We start from the raw sequence: 22,761 nt of genomic DNA on the forward strand, positions 1-22,761 counted from the left end.
GAGAGAGAAGAGAGAGAGAGCCAGAGGGAGAGATAGACAGAGGGAGGGAGAGAGAGAGAGAGAGAGAGAGAGAGAGAGAGAGAGAGAGATGACCTGGACCTCACCGCAGAACACCCAGAGGAAGATTTTGTGTAGAAGTGTGTTTGTTGCTGTGATATTAGAGACAGATTGTGGTTTTAGGATGAATATCTGTCATTTGTGGTGGTTAATGCGAACTCACACCTGCCATTGAGACCAGGAAATAAACTTCATGGACACAATCCTGAAATGTGAGATTCCACCACTCCACTACTGCATGGGGCTGGATTTTGATCATTCTTCTCATCTCCACACCCATTTTATTCCACACCTGTTGTATAGAGAGTAAAGGACACATCTAGCACTTTAGTCTACCTGAGGGTCTATTTATCCACAATTGTTGAATATGTGTTGAGAGCCTGACCCCAAACTTCCTCTTTATGTCTATTGGGGTCAGATGGCGGTTAGGGAGTCGGGCCATTAATCAGAAGGTTGTTGGTTCGATTTCCGGCTGTGTAAAATGACGTTGTGTCCTTGGGCAAGACATTTCAACTTACTTGCCATGGGGAGAATGTCCCTGTACTTACTGTAAGTCGCACTGGATAAGAGCGTCTGCGAAATGACTAAATGTAAATGTATTCAAAATGGCTGCCAACCAAAGAGCAGGTGCATTGTTTAAATCTGTTTTACTGCAAGGTATGAAAACATACATACACACTCACTCTCTGTCATTCTCTTACACATCATTATATTATTACTTGAATAATCGATCATTCATTTAACACACACACACACACAACTCACAAACAACAGATTTTTAAGAAGAGATTTAAAACCATCATATGTTGATGCAGTTTTTATGTTGAGTGTAAAATGATTCCAGAGCTGTGGAGCAGCAGCTGAGAAGGCTGGATCTCCCTTCAGTTTGAGACGTGTCCTTGGAACAGTCAACTGTAGACTTCTGGTTGGTCGGAGGTCTCGTGACATATTTTTAGATGATAAAAAAGACTGCATTTTAGCTGCATTCTTTTGTTGATGGAAACAGCTTCTGATCACAGCATTGATCTGTATATAAAAAGTCAAAGCAGAATCTTAAGTAACACCTATATGTCTAGCATGTGTGTCAAAAACTGTTTGAAATGTAGGCAGTGATATCCAGTGATAATGCACTACAGAGAGTAATGTGTCATGTGACTATTACCTTATATTAAAAAGAAAATGTGAGACATGCTGTCATGAACTTTTATTCTTGAATAACCCTGTGGTATTTATGCAGCATAACTTACAATCAGGTAATTAACGAAAATCTCCTGTTCATAGTGTTCTGTTCACAATTTTTCATGTAGGAACCCATATCACCAGTTGAAGCAATACAAGCATATTAGGCTGAACTCTCCATGTATTTACATGCATGGGTCTATGATGTAATATCTGCCTGATTGATTAACAGACACCTGTTGGCTGAATGTTATCTTTGTTATCCCTTTCTACTATAATTTCTGTCCTCTGACCTTAATGCTCCAGAGAGACTTTGCTAGCATCACTGTGTCTCACTGGTCATTGTCATGTGGAGGTGTTGGTTGAACTCAATCTCCAATCAGCTGAGTGTCAAATACTTATATTTATATGATTGCATTCAAACCATTCTAGTGGAGACAGACAGAACTTTCTTCCACATTACGTTAACCTACTAAAGCTGATGCTTGACCCTGACCCTTAAAATCATCACAAGATCTGGCTTGAGGTGTGTTCTATACTTTAACATGAGAGTCAATCTCTAACAGTTTCTAACCTTGACCCTGACATTCAAAGAAGACAGAATTCTCCTAGTAAGACCAAATCAGAAGATACATAGAAGACAGACAGTTATGGGGACCTCTACTTCAGCTCACACAGTTCAGGAGTTAGCTATTATACCAAACTGCACACCTAAAACAGAGTGGGTGAGTGAATGTGGTCGCAGGAGGGTCATTGTGTCAGAGATGCTGTAGGAGGACAGAGTACCCGCTCTGTGATCCAGGTACACTTTGTACTCTGTGTACTCCTTTGTCCCAGCAATATCATAAAGTCAACTTCACAGTTGCCCACAGATCAGTGTCAAAAGCCAATTAAAACACACAGAAAAGACAAGAAAAACTCCCTCTCAACTCTCAGAGCAGAAATGGAAGTTAAGAGGTGCAATTCCACAACCAGAGATGTAAGGAGGGAAGGACACTAATGTGAACTACTCCAGCTCACACAGCTTGACAGTGGACCGCAAAGACCAACATGCAAACCCAGGATAGAGTGGCTGAGTGAATGTGGTCTGGACTCTGTGGATGAGGGTCGTTATGTCAGAGATGCTGTAGAAGGACAGAGTACCTGCCATGTGATCCAGGTACACTCCTACTCTGGAACCAAAGCTTGATGTTACTGTCACAACATTATTGTGTCTGAAATTAAAACATTGACCAAAGTTCTCTAAACACCAGGATTTAACATTGGATCCAAATCGAGATAGAAGACCTGACCTTGTTCTGCTGATGTCTTTATATGAGACGGCTATATCAACCATTCCTTTCCACTCCACCTCCCAGTAACAGCGTCCAGACAGAGCATTTCCACATAGCACCTGCCAATTGTTTGTAAATCTCTCTGGATGATAACTATATGGCTGGACTGAAGTAACTGTTCCTGTTCTGTTCCCCTCAGATCGAGAGATTTGTATGCATGCTGTGTTTGGGTCCAGTGTGAGCTGACAGGAATCTGGGAGAAGAGCAGAGCAGCCCAAAAAAAAGAAAAAGACAGAATCTACAGAATGGCAGATTATGTTGAGAAGACGTTAGTTGAAAAGTTAAAGATGTACCCATTTTCTATCCAACTTGATGACATTTCTACTGTGGCAAATGAAGCAGTACTCACTGCATATGTACAGTACATTGAAGACGCCGAAATAAAGCAGGACATTCTTTTGTCTACTAATTTGTCAACGACACGGGGAGAATATATTTTCAATGCGATTGAGTAGATTATGATTTGCTTCTATTATTTTATTATTATAAATATGAGCAGAAAGTGGAGCCTGGTGCTGCAAAGAAAAAAATATCCTTCTGAATTGTTGCTTCTTGTGTTAATTATTCTGCTGTTGTTGCATTTATTAAAAACTTGAGAACAGATAACAGTATTTCCTGTTTGATTGATGAGAGACATGTTTCTCACTCATGTCAACCACTCTGCCTGATCCGGTGACCTGATCCGAGCAGCTCGATCTAATAAACAAAGTCAACTCAATTCATTGTGGTGCTTTCCTTGGCCCATCTTCTGACAGAAAATCATCTAACAATGATTAACTAATAGTAAAGGCGGGAAGGGGGGGTCGTTAAGGATTTTGAAAGTTAAATTTGGGGTCTCCTGGGGAAAAGGTTGGGAACCCCTGGTCTTGCGGGCCCCTGGTGGTCTAACAGGCCACTGCTGGAGAGGGGGATCCTGGTTGATAGAGGGCCCCTGATGGTCTAGTGTCCTTCACCTTCTCCACTAAAACTAGAAAAGATTAAGAGAGAAAGAAAATAACGTCAACTCAAGTTGAATCCCTTAAGTTTTAGCTGATGAGTGAAGGCCAGAGAAGCCTTACCTGTAGGTGTAGAACAGGATGTAGGCCAGAGAAGCCTTACCTGTAGGTGTAGAACAGGATGTAGGCCAGAGAAGCCTTACCTGTAGGTGTAGAACAGGATGTAGGCCAGAGAAGCCTTACCTGTAGGTGTAGAACAGGATGTAGGCCAGAGATGCACAATCCCCCCGCACCGTGGCCTCGTCTGTTCTTATCACATTGGTGTCATCCAGAGTGAGCCACCCATCACCCTGGCCCTGGGCAACGTCACTGATGTAATGGCCTGAGGAGCAATAGAGATGGATCACAGTTCAAGCTCTTGGTTACTGTGTCTTTGTGTGTCTATGTAGTAAAACAGGGTCTTTGCAGACAATTACCAGAGTTCATGCTGTCTCCCACATGAGAGATGATCCCAGACAAGCGGTAGACTCCAGTGTCTCCTGGGTTGTCCATCTGAAATAAGGAAGTACGTTAGTTTACTCGTTAAAATGGCTGCAGCTTTTCCCCCAACCATTACAGGAAAGCACACACACCCAAAACATTTGATCGACTTTCTATCTTTGACGGATCTCTAATCTCAATAATGAACTCAATCTTTCAGTGTCATTCATTTTGACAGCTCCCTCTCTCTCTTCCTCTCTTTTCCTATTCAGTTCCTCACCACAGCTGTCCCTCTGCTCTCTGGCCTCAGTGCCTGGCTGTTGGTAACTGACCCTGAAGTTGGGGTGAGGGCAAATGTTGTAAATAACAGAAACAAAGCTTGAACAAAGCATACTCAGATCCTAGGTTGCCTACAAAGTCCCATTGCTTGCATCAGGTCTGTTTAAGTCTGTATGTGTGTGTGATATAACAGCTTTTCTACCTGTACTGGAGGAAAGGGCGGCAGCAGTCTTGGTGTCAGTAGTGCTGCTGTTTATGTGATGACAGTTGGGCCTGTGTCGAGCACATCCCGATGACAATTAGCAATGAGCAATGATGCTATACTTGCACATGGTATCAGTCCTGGTGTTTGCCACAGTGCAGAGGGGCTACCAGCTGCCATCGGTGAGCAGGTGACACACGTCACCAAGCGTGAGGCAGAAACAGCAGCCAATGCACGACTACGTTGCACGGTATGCGTGTCACAAGACACTTTACAAGCTATACTGAACATAGATTGTTTGTACAGCAAAGAAAGTGAGAAATCCTTATGCAACAAACTTCAAATTTAGAGCAAAAAGTTCTTACTTGAGCAGGTAAGTCTTTGTTAAATAACTGTTGTTTTAACCATGAAGAAAGTCGGAGGTACTTCTTTGTGGAGTGTAAAATGGGTGTGCGGATTCTTACTTGGTTTCATCCCCACAGACTGAGAGACAGGACTGTGGTAGAATTCCTGGGATGGCCATGTCTTCAGTCCTTTTGACCAGTTTCCCATCCTCAAAACTGAACCTCTTCATATGGAGAACCAGAACACTGCACCCACACAGACATGGAAGACAGAAGCCAGCACTGAATGAATGCACTCAATTACCAGTCACCATTACACCAATCAGCAAATCAATCATTTACACCTTGAGGTCTGGTTTTGGACATCTTACCGGGGAAGGGAGAGGAGCTTGCTGACCACAGACGCCTGCTCACCCAGACACAGCTCACATCTGCACTCCACATCTACTGCCTAGAAGTACACATCACAGTGGGAAGATTTTGGAGCAGTGTTCTCTAGCTGAAGACTAACTTAGCCCAGTTCTTCATGTACTAAGTTCAAAGTATGGGAATCATGGTGAGTTGATAGAAGATGCATCATTAGATGCAAATTCCATCAAAGTAAACTGTAAATACTGACCTTGAAGTACAGACTCAAACTTTTCTTAAGGCATGGAGACAACTCCAGGGACAGGAAGTTGAAAGGTTCTTCTCTGTAAACCTTCTCTCCACATCTAAGGGGGGGGGGGGATATGGAGAAGACCAATATCAATCCTAAACCACTGACTGTCTTCTACTGCTGATGCTTTAATATTTTGATGTAAACGTCAGCAAGGCCTCAGGGCCCCATAGGAGTGAGCTGTTACCTGCAGCAGGTGCGTTCGATCTGCATATTAAACTCGAGGCTGGCCACTGGGCAGATGTAATGCCTCAGAGACTCCCCCTCAGCCTTTAGCTGGCAGAGGACAAATATAAGGAGCTCGTGTGCGTCCTTTGAGCAAGAAAGAGAACACAAAACAACAACAGTAAATGTAAATATGACGGCAATATTTTGAGCAACAACATCGATTTTTCCTGCTAGTGCAATAGCAATTTATTCTGCATTTTCTACCTGCTCGTAATTTTCGTGGTAACTCGTTGTATTGTGCTAGACAGTTCTTGACCCTGTACAGAATCTTCTTTTTGAGATTTTTTGAAGTTCTCCTGCCCATACTGGTGTCGTTTCTGGTTGCCTGGAGTTCATGGAAGCATCTGTGCACAGATAGCAGCAGGTAGCATAGTATCAGTGCTAGGCCCCCAGATCTCTTCCTGCCTCACGATGTTGGTGAAGAATTCCGGAAGTGCAAACAAGCACTGCAGGGTTGCATTAAGAAAGCATGTGTTTCCAATATTAGGCAATCTGTGTGAAAAGATATCCAGAGTTACATACTGTAACAATTCCTATGTAGCTACAATGTTGTTTCTATGGGTATTGCTGTGTGTGCTTATGTAGTAGTTAATGTAATCTCAATGTAAATGATAGATCAAAGCAATTCACTCATTAAGATACTTTGATTCTGGGACAACAAAATACATCAATCTCGGAAACACAATGTTTTCAAAGTTCAGTATTTAGAGTATTTCACCCCAGCAGCTTGATCCTGTCTTTTCCTTCTCCCTGGCCACTCTGAAAGTCCACAAAGCTGAGTAGACTCTTGAGGGTGGACATGAGATCTGCTTGTTGCTTTGTTGTGATGGACAAGTCCTGGACAGCCACGGCACTGGAGCAGCGGGAAAAGAGTAGAGACAGAGAGGTGGATGAGAGTTGAAAAAGAAGGAAGCTGTTGGTCCATCACAAACAATGTTCTGTTTAATTCTTCTATTATATGCTTAATCTTTTAATGACCATTGCAAAGAACATGTCTCCCTATGTTGGCCTCGTAGGTTTACCTCATGTTAAAGGAAAACATTTTAATGTTTAATATATTATGTTAATTGTTCTAAAGCCTCATGAAAACAGTTTGATATGTAGGCAGTGATATCCAGTGATGATACACTACAGAGATATTTGGATGTAATGTGTCATGTGACTCTTACCTAATATTAAAAGGAAAATGAGAGACATGCTTTGTCATGAACCTTTATTCATTAAAAAACGTTATTTATGCAACATAACTTACAATTTGGTAAATAACAAACATTTTATCTTCATATTAAATGTTAAAAACAAACACTTTCCTATAACTACATTGACATTTCTTTATGTAGGAAACCACATCACCAGTTGAAGCAATACAAGCATAATAGGCTGAACTCTCTATTTACATGTATGGGTCTATGATGTCATATCTGCCTGATTGATTAACAGACACCTGTTGGCTGAATGTTATCTTTGTTATCCCTTTCTACTATCATTTCTGTCCTCTGGCCTTCATGTGTTAGAGAGACTTTGCAGGCATCACTGTGTCTCACAGGTCATTGTCATGTTGAGGTGTTCGTTAAACTCAATCTCCAATCAGCTGAGTGTCAAATACTTACAAACCCAGAAATTTAAATTGCAGTAAAACTATCCTAGTGGAGACAGACAAAACTTTCTTCCACATTACGTTAACCTACAAAAGCTGATGCTTGACCCTGACTCTTAAAACCATCACAGGATCTGGCTTGAGTATTCTATACTTAAACATGAGAGTCAATCTCTAACGGTCTCTAACCCTGACCCTGACATTCATGGAGAAGATAAATAATTTTCCTTGTAAGACCAAATCAGAAGAGATAAGAAAGATAGACAGTTATGGTGACCTCTACTTCAGTTTAGACAGTTCAGTAGTGTAGCCATTACACCAAACCTAAAACAGAGTGGGTGAGTAAATGTGGTCTAGACTCTGTGCAGGAGGGTCATTGTGTCAAAGATGCTGTAGAGTGACAGAGTACCTGCTCTGTGATCCAGGTACACTCTCTACTCTGTACTCCTTTATCCCACCAATATTATAAAGTTGACTTCACAGTTGCCCACAATAGCCAATCGAAACCCTCAGAGAAGACAAGTAAAAACTAGCTCAAAACTCTCAGAGCAGAAATTGAAGTTAGGAGGTGCAGTTCCACAACCAGAAATGTAAGGAGGGAAGGATACTAATGTGAACTACTCCAGCACATACAGCTTGGCAGTGGCCTTTAAAGACAGCGATGCCAACCCAGGACACAGCGGCTGAGTGAATGTGGTCTGGACTCTGTGGATGAGGGTCATTGTGTCAGAGATGCTGTAGAATGACAGAGTACCTGCCATGTGATCCAGGTACACTCCTACTCTGGAACCAAAGCTTGATGTTACTGTCTCAACATTATTGTGTCTGAAATAACAAAGATTACCATAGTTCTCTAAACACCAGGATTTATCATTGTATCCAAATCCAGATTGAAGACCTGACCCTGTTCTGCTGATGTCTTTATATGAGACTGCTATACCAACCCTTCCACTCCACTCCACCTCCCAGTAACAACGTCCAGACAAAGCATTTCCACACAGCACCTGCAAGAACTCAGAGAATCTCTCTGGATGATAACGATATGACTGGACTTGTGAAGTACTTTTTACTGTTCTGTTCCCCTCAGACAGAGATAGATGTATGTGTGCTGTGTTTGCGTCCAGTGTGAGCTGACAGAAATCTGGGAGAAGAGCAGACACAGAATCAGAGAAACTAAGTCAGTCAGATAGTATCACAAATGTATTTATTTGGTGGATAACTACATTTAGCATTTTTCATTTCTATCTCTGGAGTAAGTTTGGGCAGGAAGGCAATGCATCAACATATAAAAGCTGTCTCAATTTTCCCTGATGGCAGTTGTGCATCAGTTGTGCAACTGTCTAATATGTGCTCCCTGTTTATTGTGTTCAGCTGTTATTAGAGAAGCTAATATGGATTGTGTCTTGTAGCTTATGGTTTGTTTGTAGTAGTTGTACCTCTAAGTGAAGAGAAGAAAAGAACTGTAGAAAGACACTCACATTGTAAGAAGTCTGCTCTGGTCTTGGGCTCTGGTGGCAGTAAAAGATCCACTGGATTCACTACAAACACACCAACACATTCACACCGAGGTCAGATCAAGTTACACACATGCCTCATAGTGGTTAATGACAAATGTTTAGTCGAAAGATGCTTGTATCATTTACAGTATATCTATAGGATACCTGTATGATCTCTACAGTGTATCTACAGGATACTTGTTTGATCCCTCTGCAAGTCTAGTGTGTTTTACCCACCGGTGGTTGTGATAATTGGCCACTCCCCTTTAAGGATGTCCTCTAGTTTCTCTTTCAGCTTGGACACAGCCTCCCTCACATCACAGAAGTCCTTACGATGAGGGGCAATGGTGCTGGGTAAATCTGAAGATACACTGGGGCTGGAGAGAGACTGATAACCCTGAACAGAAAGAGAGACAGAGAGAGAAAAGTTAGTGGGAAAGAACTACACAATAAATAACTAAATAGTGAGTTACTTCCAGTATGGTATGGTGGAAGATGGAAGGTGAGTTACTGTACCTGGAGGAAATGGATGTGGTCTTCTGTGTGTGAGAGCTGATCCAGCTCAGCATATCTCCTCTTCAGCTGAGCTATCTCCTGCTCCAGTCTCCCCACCAGTACTTCAGCCTGACTCACTGCTGCCTTCTGCTGGGCTCTGATCAGCTCCTTCACCTCAGAGCGTCTTCTCTCAATAGAGTGGATCAGCGCAGTAAAGATCCTCTCACTGTCCAACTCTGCTGCTTGTGCAGAGCGCTGAACACAACACACAGACACATTTCTTAATTTCTGTCCCGTCCCACTTGAAGTCCAGATGTGTCTTCCAGAACTGTACTCACAGTCAGAGACTCCACAGCCTGTTGGAGCTCCTTCAGCTCCTTCTCTCTCTGCTGGACTCTCTTCTGAACATTCTGTTGACTCAGTCCAAGCTCCCGCTGAGGATAAACACACAAGGTATGAATAATGTGTGTTAATAAGCACTAAGAAACTATAAATGGTTATCATTTTATGTTGTATTAGATTAATGATGTACACTTTTCACTCCCTGAAATGAGTGTGGGCTGCTACAAAATTATTACACAACTACAACATTTGCTCATTCCAAGACAACAAGAAGCTGAAAAGTCGAAGTAGTCTGTTTGCTAACTTCAGCTATATTTTCTTCTTTATATTTAAATATAAATAAATCTCATCACTATTTCTTATGAATTACCAGCCTCCAGTTGTATTTCACACAAATCTCATCAAAGATGGAAGTTATGTTTCTCACCTTTTTCTCAGTTGTTTCTGTTGCAGCTGAGACTTTATTGTGACCTTTATGGTCCTCCATTGAACACAGATAACAGATACACTGCTGGTCAGTACGACAAAAAATCTTCATCACCTCATCGTGATGAGAACAGATCTTCTCCTGCAGTTGTGAGGAGGCTTTGACCAGCTTGTGCTTCATAAAGGCAGGAGATTCATAGTGAGGCTGGAGGTGAGCCTCACAGTAAGAGGCCATACACACCAGACAGGACTTGAGGGCTTTCTGCTTCCTCTCAGAGCAGAAGTCACACAGCACATCTCCAGGTCCAGCAGAACTGTCAGCAGGAGGAGCAGCTTGGAGTTCTGTCTTCTTCAGCTTCTCCACCACCTCAGCCAGCATGTTGTTTTTCCTCAGAACAGGCCTGGGAGTGAAGGTCTGTCTGCACTGGGGGCAGCTGTAGATTCCCTTCTGATCATCCTGATCCCAGTAGTCTTTTATACAGCTCATACAATAACTGTGTCCACAGGGAGTAGCCACAGGATCCTTCAGTAGATCCAGACAGATTGAACAACTGAACTGATTGTGGTCCAGCAGAACTCCCTGTTGAGCCATTTTACTGTTCTTCTTCTTACTCAGACAAAGAAAAAGACAGATCAGTTTTGTTTTCTCTGAAGAGATCTTGTAGGGAGGGACTTCCTGGTTCCAGCAAGAAGAGGAGTGGTTCAGGAATGATTACAATGAACACTGTGTCAAAGGTGTGTATTTGTGTGCGCAGGTGTGTGAGCATTTGTGAGGCTGCCATATATGGGGTTGATTTCTCTCTCTATACATGGGTGACATATATACATACATATTTTTTCATTTTTGGGGGAGGGCCATTTCTGCCTTCATTATTTTTCATAGAGACGGTGAAGAGGGACAGGAAATGTAGGGGAGAGAGAGAGGAGATGACATGGAGCAAAGGGCCTGCAGTAAGGCCTCAGCCGTGTGTGCTATGTGGAACCTATCAGTGCAGACTTCATTCTACCTATATGAAAGCTAAAAACCTTTCTTTACAGATGGTGTATCATTTAGCTGATATAAAGGGAGAAGGAAATATGTCAAGGTCAAGACAACCCTTAGAACACCTCAATCAAGTTTCAGAATAAATGCATTGAATTAATTTTATTGTCTGATGTGAACTGCAACTTCAAGTTTAAGTCTTTTATTGTCAGATGCTGTCACAAATATTAAACTATCAAGCATTGCACAGTCAGTCGGTGAACAAGTTTAAGAAAGCTTTATTGCTTGGGGCCGGCACACAAGGAGACAAAACATCACACGCCATCGTGATACAAAGTTTGTCCGCTAACATGTTGTGCTAGCAACCTATTTAAACAGAAAATTTCTTCATAGACATTGGCTAAAACAAAGGCATGCAAATGTCCCATGGTTTTTCTTTCATGGGCTCCCTTGCATAGACCTGGCGCGCATGCATGTTTACGTGTGTGCGTTCCTTGCAATGGACATTTACAACATAAACCCTAACCCCACTAGGTGACAAGCTAATGGTCGCCAGACCTCAGTCTTCATTCTAGCTGAGGACATACTGTCAAACAGTATCTCCTTTAAACAAACAAACAAACCCCCCTCTTCTTAGTCCTCAGCCCCAAGATAAGGGTCTTGTATGTTTACCCAAAGTTCAGATTTGGAGCTAGGCCTCTCTTTGCACACAAGGAATACTGAACACAGAATCATTCTTATACAGGATAAGAGTTACATCTTTAACTTTTCTAACAGATGCACAGAACAACTGGGCACTGAAATTCTTAGAACAGGACAACACAAAGAAACCTGGCATAACATTTAAGTACTCAGAACATAGATTACACTTATGATGAGCTCAAATATAATAAACCTCCTAAATATACCAAATAATATACAATACAGTATACTAAACCTCTTACATATAATAACCTATACTAACCTTAAATACCTATACTAACCTAAAGACAAGTGGGGTACAATTAGTGCAATATTGCTGATAGTGCAACCAGTAGCTTAAAGTGACAGCTTGTAAAGTGGCTTCTAAGAAAGTGTCAAGAGTGTATCAATGTCCATATCAATGTCCATTCAGATGCCTGATGGCCCTTGGAAATAAACTGTTGTCCAGTCTGCATGTGCGAGACCGAATGCTTCGGTATCGCCTGCCAGAAGGCAACAGGATAAAAAGACTGATGGGTGGGTGGTAACAGTCTCTTAGAATCCTGCCAGCTTTCCTGAGGCATCGTGTGTGGTAAGTGTCTTGTAGTGCTGGAAGCTTCCTGACAATGATGAACTCAGCATACCTGATCACACTACGTAGGACCTTGCAGTCTCTGTTTGTGCAGCTCTCAAAACACACTATGATGCAACCAGTCAGTATGCTCTCTATAGTGCATTTGTAGAAGTTAGTGAGGATGACTGAGTCCATGCCAAACCTCTTCAGTCTCCTTAATAACATCTTGTCAGTTAATAATAATAATATTAATACATTTTATTTTCAAAGGCGCCTTTCTCGGCACTCAAGTATACTGTACAGAGGTATATAAAAAACATTAAAAGCAGCAAAACATTTTGAAATACAACAACATTAAACACAACAGAAGGAAGCAGTGCAAATGACATTACGTGGAATAGGCAGTAGTACAGAGATTGGGGAAAGAGAAAAGGGGGACTGAATCAATATTTCTGAGTTAGGGTGGAAGTGAGTTACAGAGACGGGGAGCAGAGCGGCTGAATGCTCTACTCCCCATGGTGGTGAGGCTGGCAGAGGGGACAGACAGGTGCATGGAGGAAGAGGATCTGAGGGAGTGGGAGGTAGTGGGACCCTGGAGGAGATCAGACACATATGGGGGGGGGGTGAGGTGGTGGATGGCCTTAAATGTAAACTGGAGAATCTTGTATTGTATGCAAAACTGGAATGGGAGTCAGTGGAGCTGTTGAAGGACAGGAGTGATGTGGTGGATAGAGGGGCTGCGAGTTATAATGCAGGCAGCTGAATTCTGGACCAGTTGAAGTTTATGGAGGGATTTGTGAGGGAGGCCAAAAAGGAGGGAGTTGCAATAATCTAAACGGGAGGTGACGAGATTGTGTACAAGAATGGCGGCAATGTGGGTGGTGAGGGAGGGGCGGAGACGGTTGATATGGTTGTTCAATGTTGCATATGTCTTTGCTCAGGGCAGGAATAGAGTCCCTGCCAGTTTCCAAGTGGGAATACATTTCAATTCTAATACCCACACAGAGGTTATTTGTATGAATATTAGTAGTATTATCATATATTTAACCTTTCGCTGACCAATACAAAAAACATGTCTCCCTATGTTGGCCTTGTCAGTTAACTTCCTGTTACACAAAAACATATCATAATGTTTGATGTTTTATCTGAATTGTTCTAAAGCCTCATGAAAACTGTTTGAAACATCCATTTCAGCCACGTGGTCTTCTCTTTCAGTTTGAACAACCGCAGCTCGCCCCCTGCCTACTCCCATCCCCAGGCTGACGTCATGCTGTGTTCCCACGGGCCTCCATTTTTGTCCCCCTCATTAATGGGGACCCTGGTCTGCCTCGGCAGGAGAGGGACTACATTGTTCTCCAGAACAAATTCCTGGCCTCCAACACCACCATCATCCCCCTCCTCCCTGCCAGCCAATTCCACACCGAGGTGGACAACGTCCACAGCCCGCGCTATGCTGGCCCCCTTCCTCGGCGAACTGGACCCCCCTAAGGGATCCAGGGGAAGGGGACCCGCCTCGCTCCCACCAGGACCCAGTGCTTCGCCATGGCCATGGCTGCTGGCCTCTGGGCCCCCTCCACCACAATCCCACCTCCTGGGAGGCGCGGGCCCTGGATTCATCCACCACGGCCCTATCTACCAGACCAACTCACGCCAGCGTCTGCCTCCACGGCTGAGTTTGACGCTCTCTACCCACCTCCCCAAGGCCCCCTCACCCCTGTCTACGCCTCCTCCATCACGGTAATTACCCCTTTCTCTGCACACTGTTCCCCACACACTTGAGCTTTGACCCTGTTTAACTTTAAATCTACCTTTAGTTTGAAAATGCATATTTCAACTGGCATATCATTAACAGTTTTACGACGTTAGGATGTGAAACAAAAAGGTACATAGCTTCAGTCTTTAATTCGATTTACTTATTTTCTTATTTGTTAGTGTATTTTCTGAGGTGATTAACACCCAGTAGGCTAGGTACGATAGCTAAGGTTCGATGGCATCCCATGGTTTTACTCTTCTGTAAAAATAACTGCTTGTTAAATTAATGCGTAAGAACATAAATAATGTTTGTGTCAAACCATATTCATAATTTGTATTTTATGTTTACCGTACAATGGTGGATTCTCCAAAATCCCTCATTGCTGTGTTCTTGGATGGGCAAGAAATCTGAAAAAACACACACACTGTCAGGACAGCCGAGGAAATCATTGATGCCAGTATATCATTATTGCCTTGCCAAACTGAAATTTTTTGAATTCTTAAATTCTGCTCTGATTTCAATGAATATGTCGACACTGATGTGAACAGTCATATTGAACATTTGAATAAGTTCCAAATTCAAATCAAGTCAGTTAAGTCAGACATCGATGACACTGCTGGTAGCTGTAGCACAGACAGGCAGGTATGTACACTGTGGTATTTAATAGATACTACATAAATACGCTCAATCCCTTTCTATCCTAACTATTTCTTTTTCCCAGCCAATACATTTAAACTTTGTCCTGCTCAATGTTAGTTTTATTAATTTGTTGCATGTGTGTTACAGGACATTAATTGGCAGTAATGTCAGCATTGCTTTTTAACACCTCTCTCTAATTCCTACAACTTTTAGTGTAATACCGTGCCCCTAAATTCTGTGGCTGTACTGAATCCAGAGGCTGATTCTACTAATCATCTTGAGGTAAGCTTCTGAGAAGTTGGTGTGTACCGGGGCTAGAATTACATAATATATTTTTAATCTAATTAAATTACTTACATTTAATTATTGATGATTATGTTTCAGAAGGCAAGTTCTTGAGTTTTGGCTGAAGTTTATTTATTTAGAGCATAACTGATTTTGTGTAAACTGTTTTTGGCTTGGCATGTTAATTTAGTGTTCAAGATCACCTAATGATCTTAATCCTGAGAACTTCAAGAGTCATCTCCAACAGAAAGAACCCCAGATTTTGGCGTTCTATCAGGAGAACGGGACTTTAACTGAGAAATGGAGAAGGATATTGGTAATGACTGCTGTTAGCTACTTTGTTGAAAGAAGGGGATAAGTGTAACCCACCCAAAATCTGAGGGTTGTGTTCAGAACTTAACTCATACTTTGTGTTTAACTATTGTTTTTTTCCAATTGTAATTTTTTTTTGTTATGTGACTTTGCCTAATTGAGTTATTTTACTTTTGCAACACTTTTCAACAGTGTCAAACACTTTGCGGTAGTGACCACTAGGTGGCAGCTGCGCAAAGCAGGTGTTGTCAATTCTTTTTTCTGAACGTGCTGCAGAGAGAGAAGCGTTGAGCATTTCTCTCAGAGAAAAAACTAAAGATTTAAATATCATGTGTTTGATTTTTTCTTTTGATTTTGTGGTGTCACAAAACCATCTGTTGCTATAGGTAAGCTGATATACTATGTTGAGTTCTTACTGTTATTTTGTACAAATTTGAAACCACTATGTTAGCGTAGGCTACAGTTGAAATGAGGGAGACACTCTAGCTAGTTCTGGAGGAAACGTGGTCTTGTTTTCAATGGTAAAGTAATTGCTAAATTGTTATCAATGTTATGCATATTACTCATTAGATTTATGTGGTCACACAAATTTCATCTGTGGTGCTGGGTTTAGATTTTTTTTGCTCATAATGTGCCTGCCTGTTGCCGTAAGTTTGATCTTAACGTAATGGCGCAACGCAGGTGTTTTCTTTTCTTTTTTTCTGAACGTGCTGCAGAAAGAGAAGCGGTGAGCATTTAGCTCTCAGAGAAAAACACTTGAGATATAAATATCCTGAAGTGTTTGATTTTTTCTTTTGATTTTGTGGTGTCACAAACCATCTGTCGCTATAGGGAGAGACGGTGTGGATGCGACGGAGGAGCGGTGTTCCAGTCGGCCAGCGGTGTGGGGAGTGAGCGTGGTGGACAGCGGACTGGATTCTGAACTTAAGGCCTGAGTTCGGATTTCCATTTCATTGTGTCACAAGATCTTTCCTTTGTGTGGATTCGGAGGATCGTCGGTTACCTGTTTATTAGTTGTTTTTTTATAGACTGAGCTCAAAACAGGTACTGGTTTGTGCCCAACTAAAATCAAATTGACTATTGCTGCAGCAAAACTTAAAAGGTAGTTTTCTGGCCAGAATATATATATATATTTTTTGTTTTTGTTTTGATATGTGAAATGTGACATGCATTGTTGAAAAAAAAATTATATAATACAATTTTCTCTTGAAGAGAGTTACCATATGTTTGTTGTCATTCTCTGTGTGAAATCAATCATCCACAGCCAAAGACAAATTTGTTATTCAATATATTTTATGTCTATTTTATCATTCTCTCGAACCAGGACATTACTACAGGTATTTAAGTAGTGATCCCAGACCTTGAGATATTTTTGCAAGTAATTTATGGAGGCTGATTACAACCTGGTTACATCAGTACATTTTCTTCATGGACTGATTTTATTTGCGGGGAGGGGCTTAATTGTTAATAACAAAATTGTGTTCTCTTTTATACTTTTCAGTTACCCAGTAAGTGCTGATGAACAACTTCTTGCCAGAGGTATTGTCACAATCTTTCCGTCACTTCAGATTAAAATGAAGGTATGTGAGTAAATAATCAGGTGTAAAATAGTGTATGGTTTCTTATTGACTCACTAATAATAAAATACTATCACTAATTTAATGGTATTCTACATATTTTAGGAGCATTTTTACGATCCAAAGAGCCATTCAGGCTTTCTTGAGGACAAGCTGAGAAATCTACGGCGGAACCTTAGAGACAGCGGCGTTATCGCAAAAGGGGTTTGTGTTGTGGGTCATCTGAAATTACTGTTACACCGGAAGAAGTTACAGAGGGGGATGAAGAGTCTGCCAAATAGTGGATGACTGTGATTAAGAGGATGAAGCCTACTCCTGAGAATCCTTTGTCAATTTGAGATGGGTATGGAGAAGACCTACGCCCACCGTAGATTTTGGATAACAAGTCAGTCACCCACTGTGGCAGACATTTTAGAACATTACCCCGGCTTCATTGATGTACCATATCCGGTAAGTCAGTTTGCCTATTTTATCACTGTAACTTAAATGAATGAGATTGCATTTATTTAGTGATTAAGTACATGCTTATGTCTTGTCTTGCGGTTATTACAACTCTTCAGATCGACAAGGACTTTGGGTAAATGTGTCCAGGGAAAGCAGATCTCTTTCTCCGCAACTTTGTCCCAAAGTTGCTAAAGCTGGCTGCACTGGAAAAGAACGTTGAAGGACCACCACAACCTGAGAGTGCTGGTAAGTTGCAAGCAATGTTTATAAAAAAAAAATGGGGTGACCAATAAAGTCCTTGTATAATGTTGAATTTATGAAGCATTTTCTGTATTCTGTTGTGTGAAAGACTTTTAAAACAAAGTAAATCAATAATGATATGTTCCGATGTTGAACAAGTTCATAATTGTTTTGAAATTTGAAATTTTGTTGAGACATTGGTGTAAAGGCCTAAAATGGATGAGTTGATTATTAGACAAGCCAAAAAAATCTTATGTGACTGTGTGGTACTTGCGCTTTCTTGAGAATGTTTCAGAGCCCTCAAGATGCTGACCCATTGTCTGCCACCTACTGCATCGGGAAGCAGTCAGGGATGAAGTAAATGCAGCGTGAAGTCAGCGCTTACATCTTGGACGTAAAGCCTGTAAGATACTTTTAATGTCTGAATGAATTAAATGTGTCCATATTCTGTTCCATGGGATTGGTATGAATTAACAAATTTGTGTTTTGGATGTTTGTTTTTCAGACAGGAACCATCATCTATAGCCTCCTGGAGAACCTTGAGACTGCAACAACAGTGAACCAACCCCACCTTGTGAGCTTAGGACACCCCAGCTCAGCAGTGCAGTGCAGTATGTCATCATCGCAGCCAACGATCGTGTTGTGATTCCACTTCAAGATGAAGGCCTGACATGCGGTCTTGACAAATTCTTTAAGCTGTACTGGGTTTGCAACCTGGCCTATCCTTTACAGGTTGCAGCAGTCTTTAAGTTCATGGAGCATGTTTATGGCTTGCAGATCTCTTGTGGGAAGAGATCCAGAATCATGGAGCTTGTCGCAAAACTTGCAGGTTCTGTAAGTTAAGTCACCATGTACATCTGTCAAAAGTGCAAAATACAAATTTCTAGAGATGTAAGGAGGCTTGTTAATCATCTCTGACATGTCCACACACTTTCTGATGGACAGGATTACCCTTTAGTCTGTAGTCAAGCCTACCACAGCTGCCACTTTTGTAAACTAAATGTACTCTACGTCAAATTCCACTCTGACTGGTGTACAGAGAAGTGTTGGTTGCACAAATGAGTTAATTGACAAAACAATTGAATGTTTACAACAAAAATCGCTTGCTGTGCTTAACATGTATTCTATACCACAAAATGAGCAGGCTGTTCAAAGTTTACTAGAGGATTTTGACACAGAACGTGTTTGAAGAAGTTGACACTCCTTACGAAATGTGCAAGTATTTTTCAGAGAAACTGTCTTTGATGAAGCCAAAGGAAATGTTCTTAGGTTATAGAGGTGACACAGACAGAAAAGGTTAACCCAAATACTGGCAGCTGATACTTGTCAATACATCTCTATCTCTGACACAGTAAAGTTCCTTTCTAATAGTGAAAATAATTATATAGGCAATCTTATGATAGATGTGATGGTAAAATGTGTGATTACTCTAATGGTTTATATTTCATAAGGCACAAATTGTATGAAAAGTATCCCAATGCCTTACAAATTCTATTATATTTTGATGATTTAAAAACCACTAACCCATTGGGTTCCAAAACTAAAGATTCACAAGATGGGTGCTGTTTATTTTTGTTTTATGAAACTTGCCTGCGGAATATAACTCAGCGCTTGCTAATATTCATCTTTGTCTACTATTTAATTCTATTGATAAAGACACTTATGGCTTTAGAAACATTTTAGCACCTTTATTAGATGATGTATGATTACTGGAGACCAGAGGCTATGAGGTTGAAATCAGAGGCCAGAAGACCATTCTATTTGTAACAATATGCCATTTGACTGCAGACAACATCTGTTCTTAGAGGGGTGGGCTCCTGGTGGTCTAGCAGGCCACTGCTGGAGAGGGGGATCCTGGTTGATAGAGGGCCCCTGATGGTCTAGTGTCCTTCACCTTCTCCACTAAAACTAGAAAGATTAAGAGAGAAAGAAAATAACGTCAACTCAAGTTGAATCCCTTACGGTTTAGCTGATGAGTGAAGGCCAGAGAAGCCTTAGCTGTAGGTGTAGAACAGGATGTAGGCCAGAGAAGCCTTACCTGTAGGTGTAGAACAGGATGTAGGCCAGAGAAGCCTTAGCTGTAGGTGTAGAACAGGGTGTAGGCCAGAGAAGCCTTACCTGTAGGTGTAGAACAGGATGTAGGCCAGAGAAGCCTTAGCTGTAGGTGTAGAACAGGATGTAGGCCAGAGAAGCCTTACCTGTAGGTGTAGAACAGGATGTAGGCCAGAGAAGCCTTACCTGTAGGTGTAGAACAGGATGTAGGCCAGAGATGCACAATCCCCCCGCACCGTGGCCTCGTCTGTTCTTATCACATTGGTGTCATCCAGAGTGAGCCACCCATCACCCTGGCCCTGGGCAACGTCACTGATGTAATGGCCTGAGGAGCAATAGAGATGGATCACAGTTCAAGCTCTTGGTTACTGTGTCTTTGTGTGTCTATGTAGTAAAACAGGGTCTTTGCAGATAATTACCAGAGTTCATAATGTCTCCCACATGAGAGATGATCCCAGACAAGCGGTAGACTCCAGTGTCTCCTGGGTTGTCCATCTGAAATAAGGAAGTACGTTAGTTTACTCGTTAAAATGGCTGCAGCTTTTCCCCCAACCATTACAGGAAAGCACACACACCCAAAACATTTGATCGACTTTCTATCTTTGACGGATCTCTAATCTCAATAATGAACTCAATCTTTCAGTGTCATTCATTTTGACAGCTCCCTCTCTCTCTTCCTCTCTTTTCCTATTCAGTTCCTCACCACAGCTGTCCCTCTGCTCTCTGGCCTCAGTGCCTGGCTGTTGGTAACTGACCCTGAAGTTGGGGTGAGGGCAAATGTTGTAAATGACAGAAACAAAGCTTGAACAAAGCATACTCAGATCCTAGGTTGCCTACAAAGTCCCATTGCTTGCATCAGGTCTGTTTAAGTCTGTATGTGTGTGTGATATAACAGCTTTTCTACCTGTACTGGAGGAAAGGGCGGCAGCAGTCTTGGTGTCAGTAGTGCTGCTGTTTATGTGATGACAGTTGGGCCTGTGTCGAGCACATCCCGATGACAATTAGCAATGAGCAATGATGCTATACTTGCACATGGTATCAGTCCTGGTGTTTGCCACAGTGCAGAGGGGCTACCAGCTGCCATCGGTGAGCAGGTGACACACGTCACCAAGCGTGAGGCAGAAACAGCAGCCAATGCACGACTACGTTGCACGGTATGCGTGTCACAAGACACTTTACAAGCTATACTGAACATAGATTGTTTGTACAGCAAAGAAAGTGAGAAATCCTTATGCAACAAACTTCAAATTTAGAGCAAAAAGTTCTTACTTGAGCAGGTAAGTCTTTGTTAAATAACTGTTGTTTTAACCATGAAGAAAGTCGGAGGTACTTCTTTGTGGAGTGTAAAATGGGTGTGCGGATTCTTACTTGGTTTCATCCCCACAGACTGAGAGACAGGACTGTGGTAGAATTCCTGGGATGGCCATGTCTTCAGTCCTTTTGACCAGTTTCCCATCCTCAAAACTGAACCTCTTCATATGGAGAACCAGAACACTGCACCCACACAGACATGGAAGACAGAAGCCAGCACTGAATGAATGCACTCAATTACCAGTCACCATTACACCAATCAGCAAATCAATCATTTACACCTTGAGGTCTGGTTTTGGACATCTTACCGGGGAAGGGAGAGGAGCTTGCTGACCACAGACGCCTGCTTACCCAGACACAGCTCACATCTGCACTCCACAGCTACTGCCTAGAAGTACACATCACAGTGGGAAGATTTTGGAGCCGTGTTCTCTAGCTGAAGACTAACTTAGCCCAGTTCTACATGTACTAAGTTCAAAGTATGGGAATCATGGTGAGTTGATAGAAGATGCATCATTAGATGCAAATTCCATCAGAGTAAACTGTAAATACTGACCTTGAAGTACAGACACAAACTTTTCTTAAGGCATGGAGACAACTCCAGGGACAGGAAGTTGAAAGGTTCTTCTCTGTAAACCTTCTCTCCACATCTAAGAGGGGGGGGGGGATATGGAGAAGACCAACATCAATCCTAAACCACTGACTGTATTCTACTCCTGATGCTTTAATATTTTGATGTAAACGTCAGCAAGGCCTCAGGGCCCCAGAGGAGTGAGCTGTTACCTGCAGCAGGTGCGTTCGATCTGCATATTAAACTCCAGGCTGGCCACTGGGCAGATGTAATGCCTCAGAGACTCCCCCTCAGCCTTTAGCTGGCAGAGGACAAATATAAGGAGCTCGTGTGCGTCCTTTGAGCAAGAAAGATAACACAAAACAACAACAGTAAATGTAAATATGACGGCAATATTTTGAGCAACAACATCGATTTTTCCTGCTAGTGTAATAGCAATTTATTCTGCATTTTCTACCTGCTCGTAATTTTCGTGGTACCTCGTTGTATTGTGCTAGACAGTTCTTGACCCTGTACAGAATCTTCTTTTTGAGATTTTTTGAAGTTCTCCTGCCCATACTGGTGTCGTTTCTGGCTGCCTGGAGTTCATGGAAGCATCTGTGCACAGATAGCAGCAGGTAGCATAGTATCAGTGCTAGGCCCCCAGATCTCTTCCTGCCTCATGATGTTGGTGGAGAATTCCGGAAGTGCAAACAAGCACTGCAGGGTTGCATTAAGAAAGCATGTGTTTCCAATATTAGGCAATCTGTGTGAAAAGATATCCAGAGTTACATACTGTAACAATTCCTATGTAGCTACAATGTTGTTTCTATGGGTATTGCTGTGTGTGCTTATGTAGTAGTTAATGTAATCTCAATGTAAATGATAGATTAAAGCAATTCACTCATTAGGTTACTTGATTCTGGAACAACAAAATACATCAATCTCGGAAACACAATGTTTTCAAAGTTCAGTATTTAGAGTATTTCACCCCAGCAGCTTGATCCTGTCTTTTCCTTCTCCCTGGCCACTCTGAAAGTCCAGAAAGCTGAGTAGACTCTTGAGGGTGGACATGATATCTGCTTGTTGCTTTGTTGTGATGGACAAGTCCTGGACAGCCACGGCACTGGAGCAGCGGGAAAAGAGTAGAGACAGAGAGGTGGATGAGAGTTGAAAAAGAAGGAAGCGGTTGGGTCCATCACAAACAATGTTCTGTTTAATTCTTCTATTATATGCTTAATCTTTTAATGACCATTGCAAAGAACATGTCTCCCTATGTTGGCCTCGTAGGTTTACCTCATGTTAAAGG

At 42.0% G+C, this 22,761-nt stretch overlaps 2 protein-coding genes and 1 long non-coding RNA gene across 10 annotated transcripts; 1 reads left to right on the plus strand and 2 right to left on the minus strand.

The window, feature by feature from the left end:
* Nucleotides 1-2,228: 2,228 nt before the first annotated feature.
* Nucleotides 2,229-10,662, minus strand: LOC146300819 (E3 ubiquitin/ISG15 ligase TRIM25-like). Of its 6 annotated transcripts, XM_084706474.1 has the most exons (8): nucleotides 10,054-10,646; nucleotides 9,623-9,718; nucleotides 9,306-9,539; nucleotides 9,027-9,186; nucleotides 8,772-8,831; nucleotides 7,998-8,434; nucleotide 7,723; nucleotides 2,243-2,328 (listed from the first exon to the last, which is right to left on the minus strand). In XM_084706474.1, the coding sequence occupies exons 1-8, from the start codon at nucleotides 10,642-10,644 to the stop codon at nucleotides 2,243-2,245; spliced, it is 1,665 nt and encodes a 554-aa protein (XP_084562600.1). In that variant the 5' UTR covers nucleotides 10,645-10,646. The 6 variants fall into 6 exon arrangements, with proteins under 6 accessions (XP_084562601.1, XP_084562599.1, XP_084562597.1 ...); XM_084706475.1 differs by lacking the exon at nucleotide 7,723 and having other exon boundaries at nucleotides 2,229-2,730; nucleotides 8,357-8,434; nucleotides 10,054-10,662; XM_084706473.1 differs by lacking the exon at nucleotide 7,723 and having other exon boundaries at nucleotides 2,229-2,629; nucleotides 8,298-8,434.
* LOC146300820 (ubiquitin carboxyl-terminal hydrolase 37-like) lies at nucleotides 3,460-4,315 on the minus strand. Its single transcript, XM_084706483.1, has 4 exons — nucleotides 4,266-4,315; nucleotides 3,982-4,057; nucleotides 3,749-3,887; nucleotides 3,460-3,537 (listed from the first exon to the last, which is right to left on the minus strand). The coding sequence occupies exons 2-4, from the start codon at nucleotides 4,055-4,057 to the stop codon at nucleotides 3,510-3,512; spliced, it is 243 nt and encodes an 80-aa protein (XP_084562609.1). The 5' UTR covers nucleotides 4,266-4,315; the 3' UTR covers nucleotides 3,460-3,509.
* A 4,879-nt stretch (nucleotides 10,663-15,541) lies between the features above and the next one.
* Nucleotides 15,542-19,720, plus strand: LOC146300821 (uncharacterized). Of its 3 annotated transcripts, none has more exons than XR_014767055.1 (8): nucleotides 15,542-15,664; nucleotides 16,110-16,380; nucleotides 16,780-16,858; nucleotides 16,961-17,059; nucleotides 17,195-17,305; nucleotides 17,416-17,545; nucleotides 17,825-17,942; nucleotides 18,045-19,720. It is a non-coding gene; the product is annotated as an uncharacterized LOC146300821 (long non-coding RNA). The 3 variants fall into 3 exon arrangements; XR_014767061.1 differs by having other exon boundaries at nucleotides 16,110-16,322; nucleotides 18,045-19,719; XR_014767049.1 differs by having other exon boundaries at nucleotides 16,110-16,858; nucleotides 18,045-19,003.
* The last annotated feature ends 3,041 nt before the right edge of the window (nucleotides 19,721-22,761 follow it).

Source organism: Hypomesus nipponensis, chromosome 2, assembly GCF_054491055.1.
Source record: "Hypomesus nipponensis isolate SF chromosome 2, ASM5449105v1, whole genome shotgun sequence".
NCBI lineage: Eukaryota > Metazoa > Chordata > Actinopteri > Osmeriformes > Osmeridae > Hypomesus > Hypomesus nipponensis.

Coding starts and splice junctions, on each gene's coding strand:
- LOC146300820 (XM_084706483.1), bottom strand. CDS start 4,057: ATGGACAACCCAGGAGACACTGGAGTCTACCGCTTGTCTGGGATCATC. Junction 3,888..3,981: donor GGGAGACAGCATGAACTCTG/GTAATTGTCTGC, acceptor ATTGCTCCTCAG/GCCATTACATCAGTGACGTT. Junction 3,538..3,748: donor ATCCTGTTCTACACCTACAG/GTAAGGCTTCTC, acceptor AATCTTTTCTAG/TTTTAGTGGAGAAGGTGAAG.
- LOC146300819 (XM_084706475.1), bottom strand. CDS start 10,644: ATGGCTCAACAGGGAGTTCTGCTGGACCACAATCAGTTCAGTTGTTCA. Junction 9,187..9,305: donor ACCACATCCATTTCCTCCAG/GTACAGTAACTC, acceptor CTTTCTGTTCAG/GGTTATCAGTCTCTCTCCAG. Junction 2,731..8,356: donor GGGGAACAGAACAGTAAAAA/GTACTTCACAAG, acceptor ACCCAAACACAG/CATGCATACAAATCTCTCGA.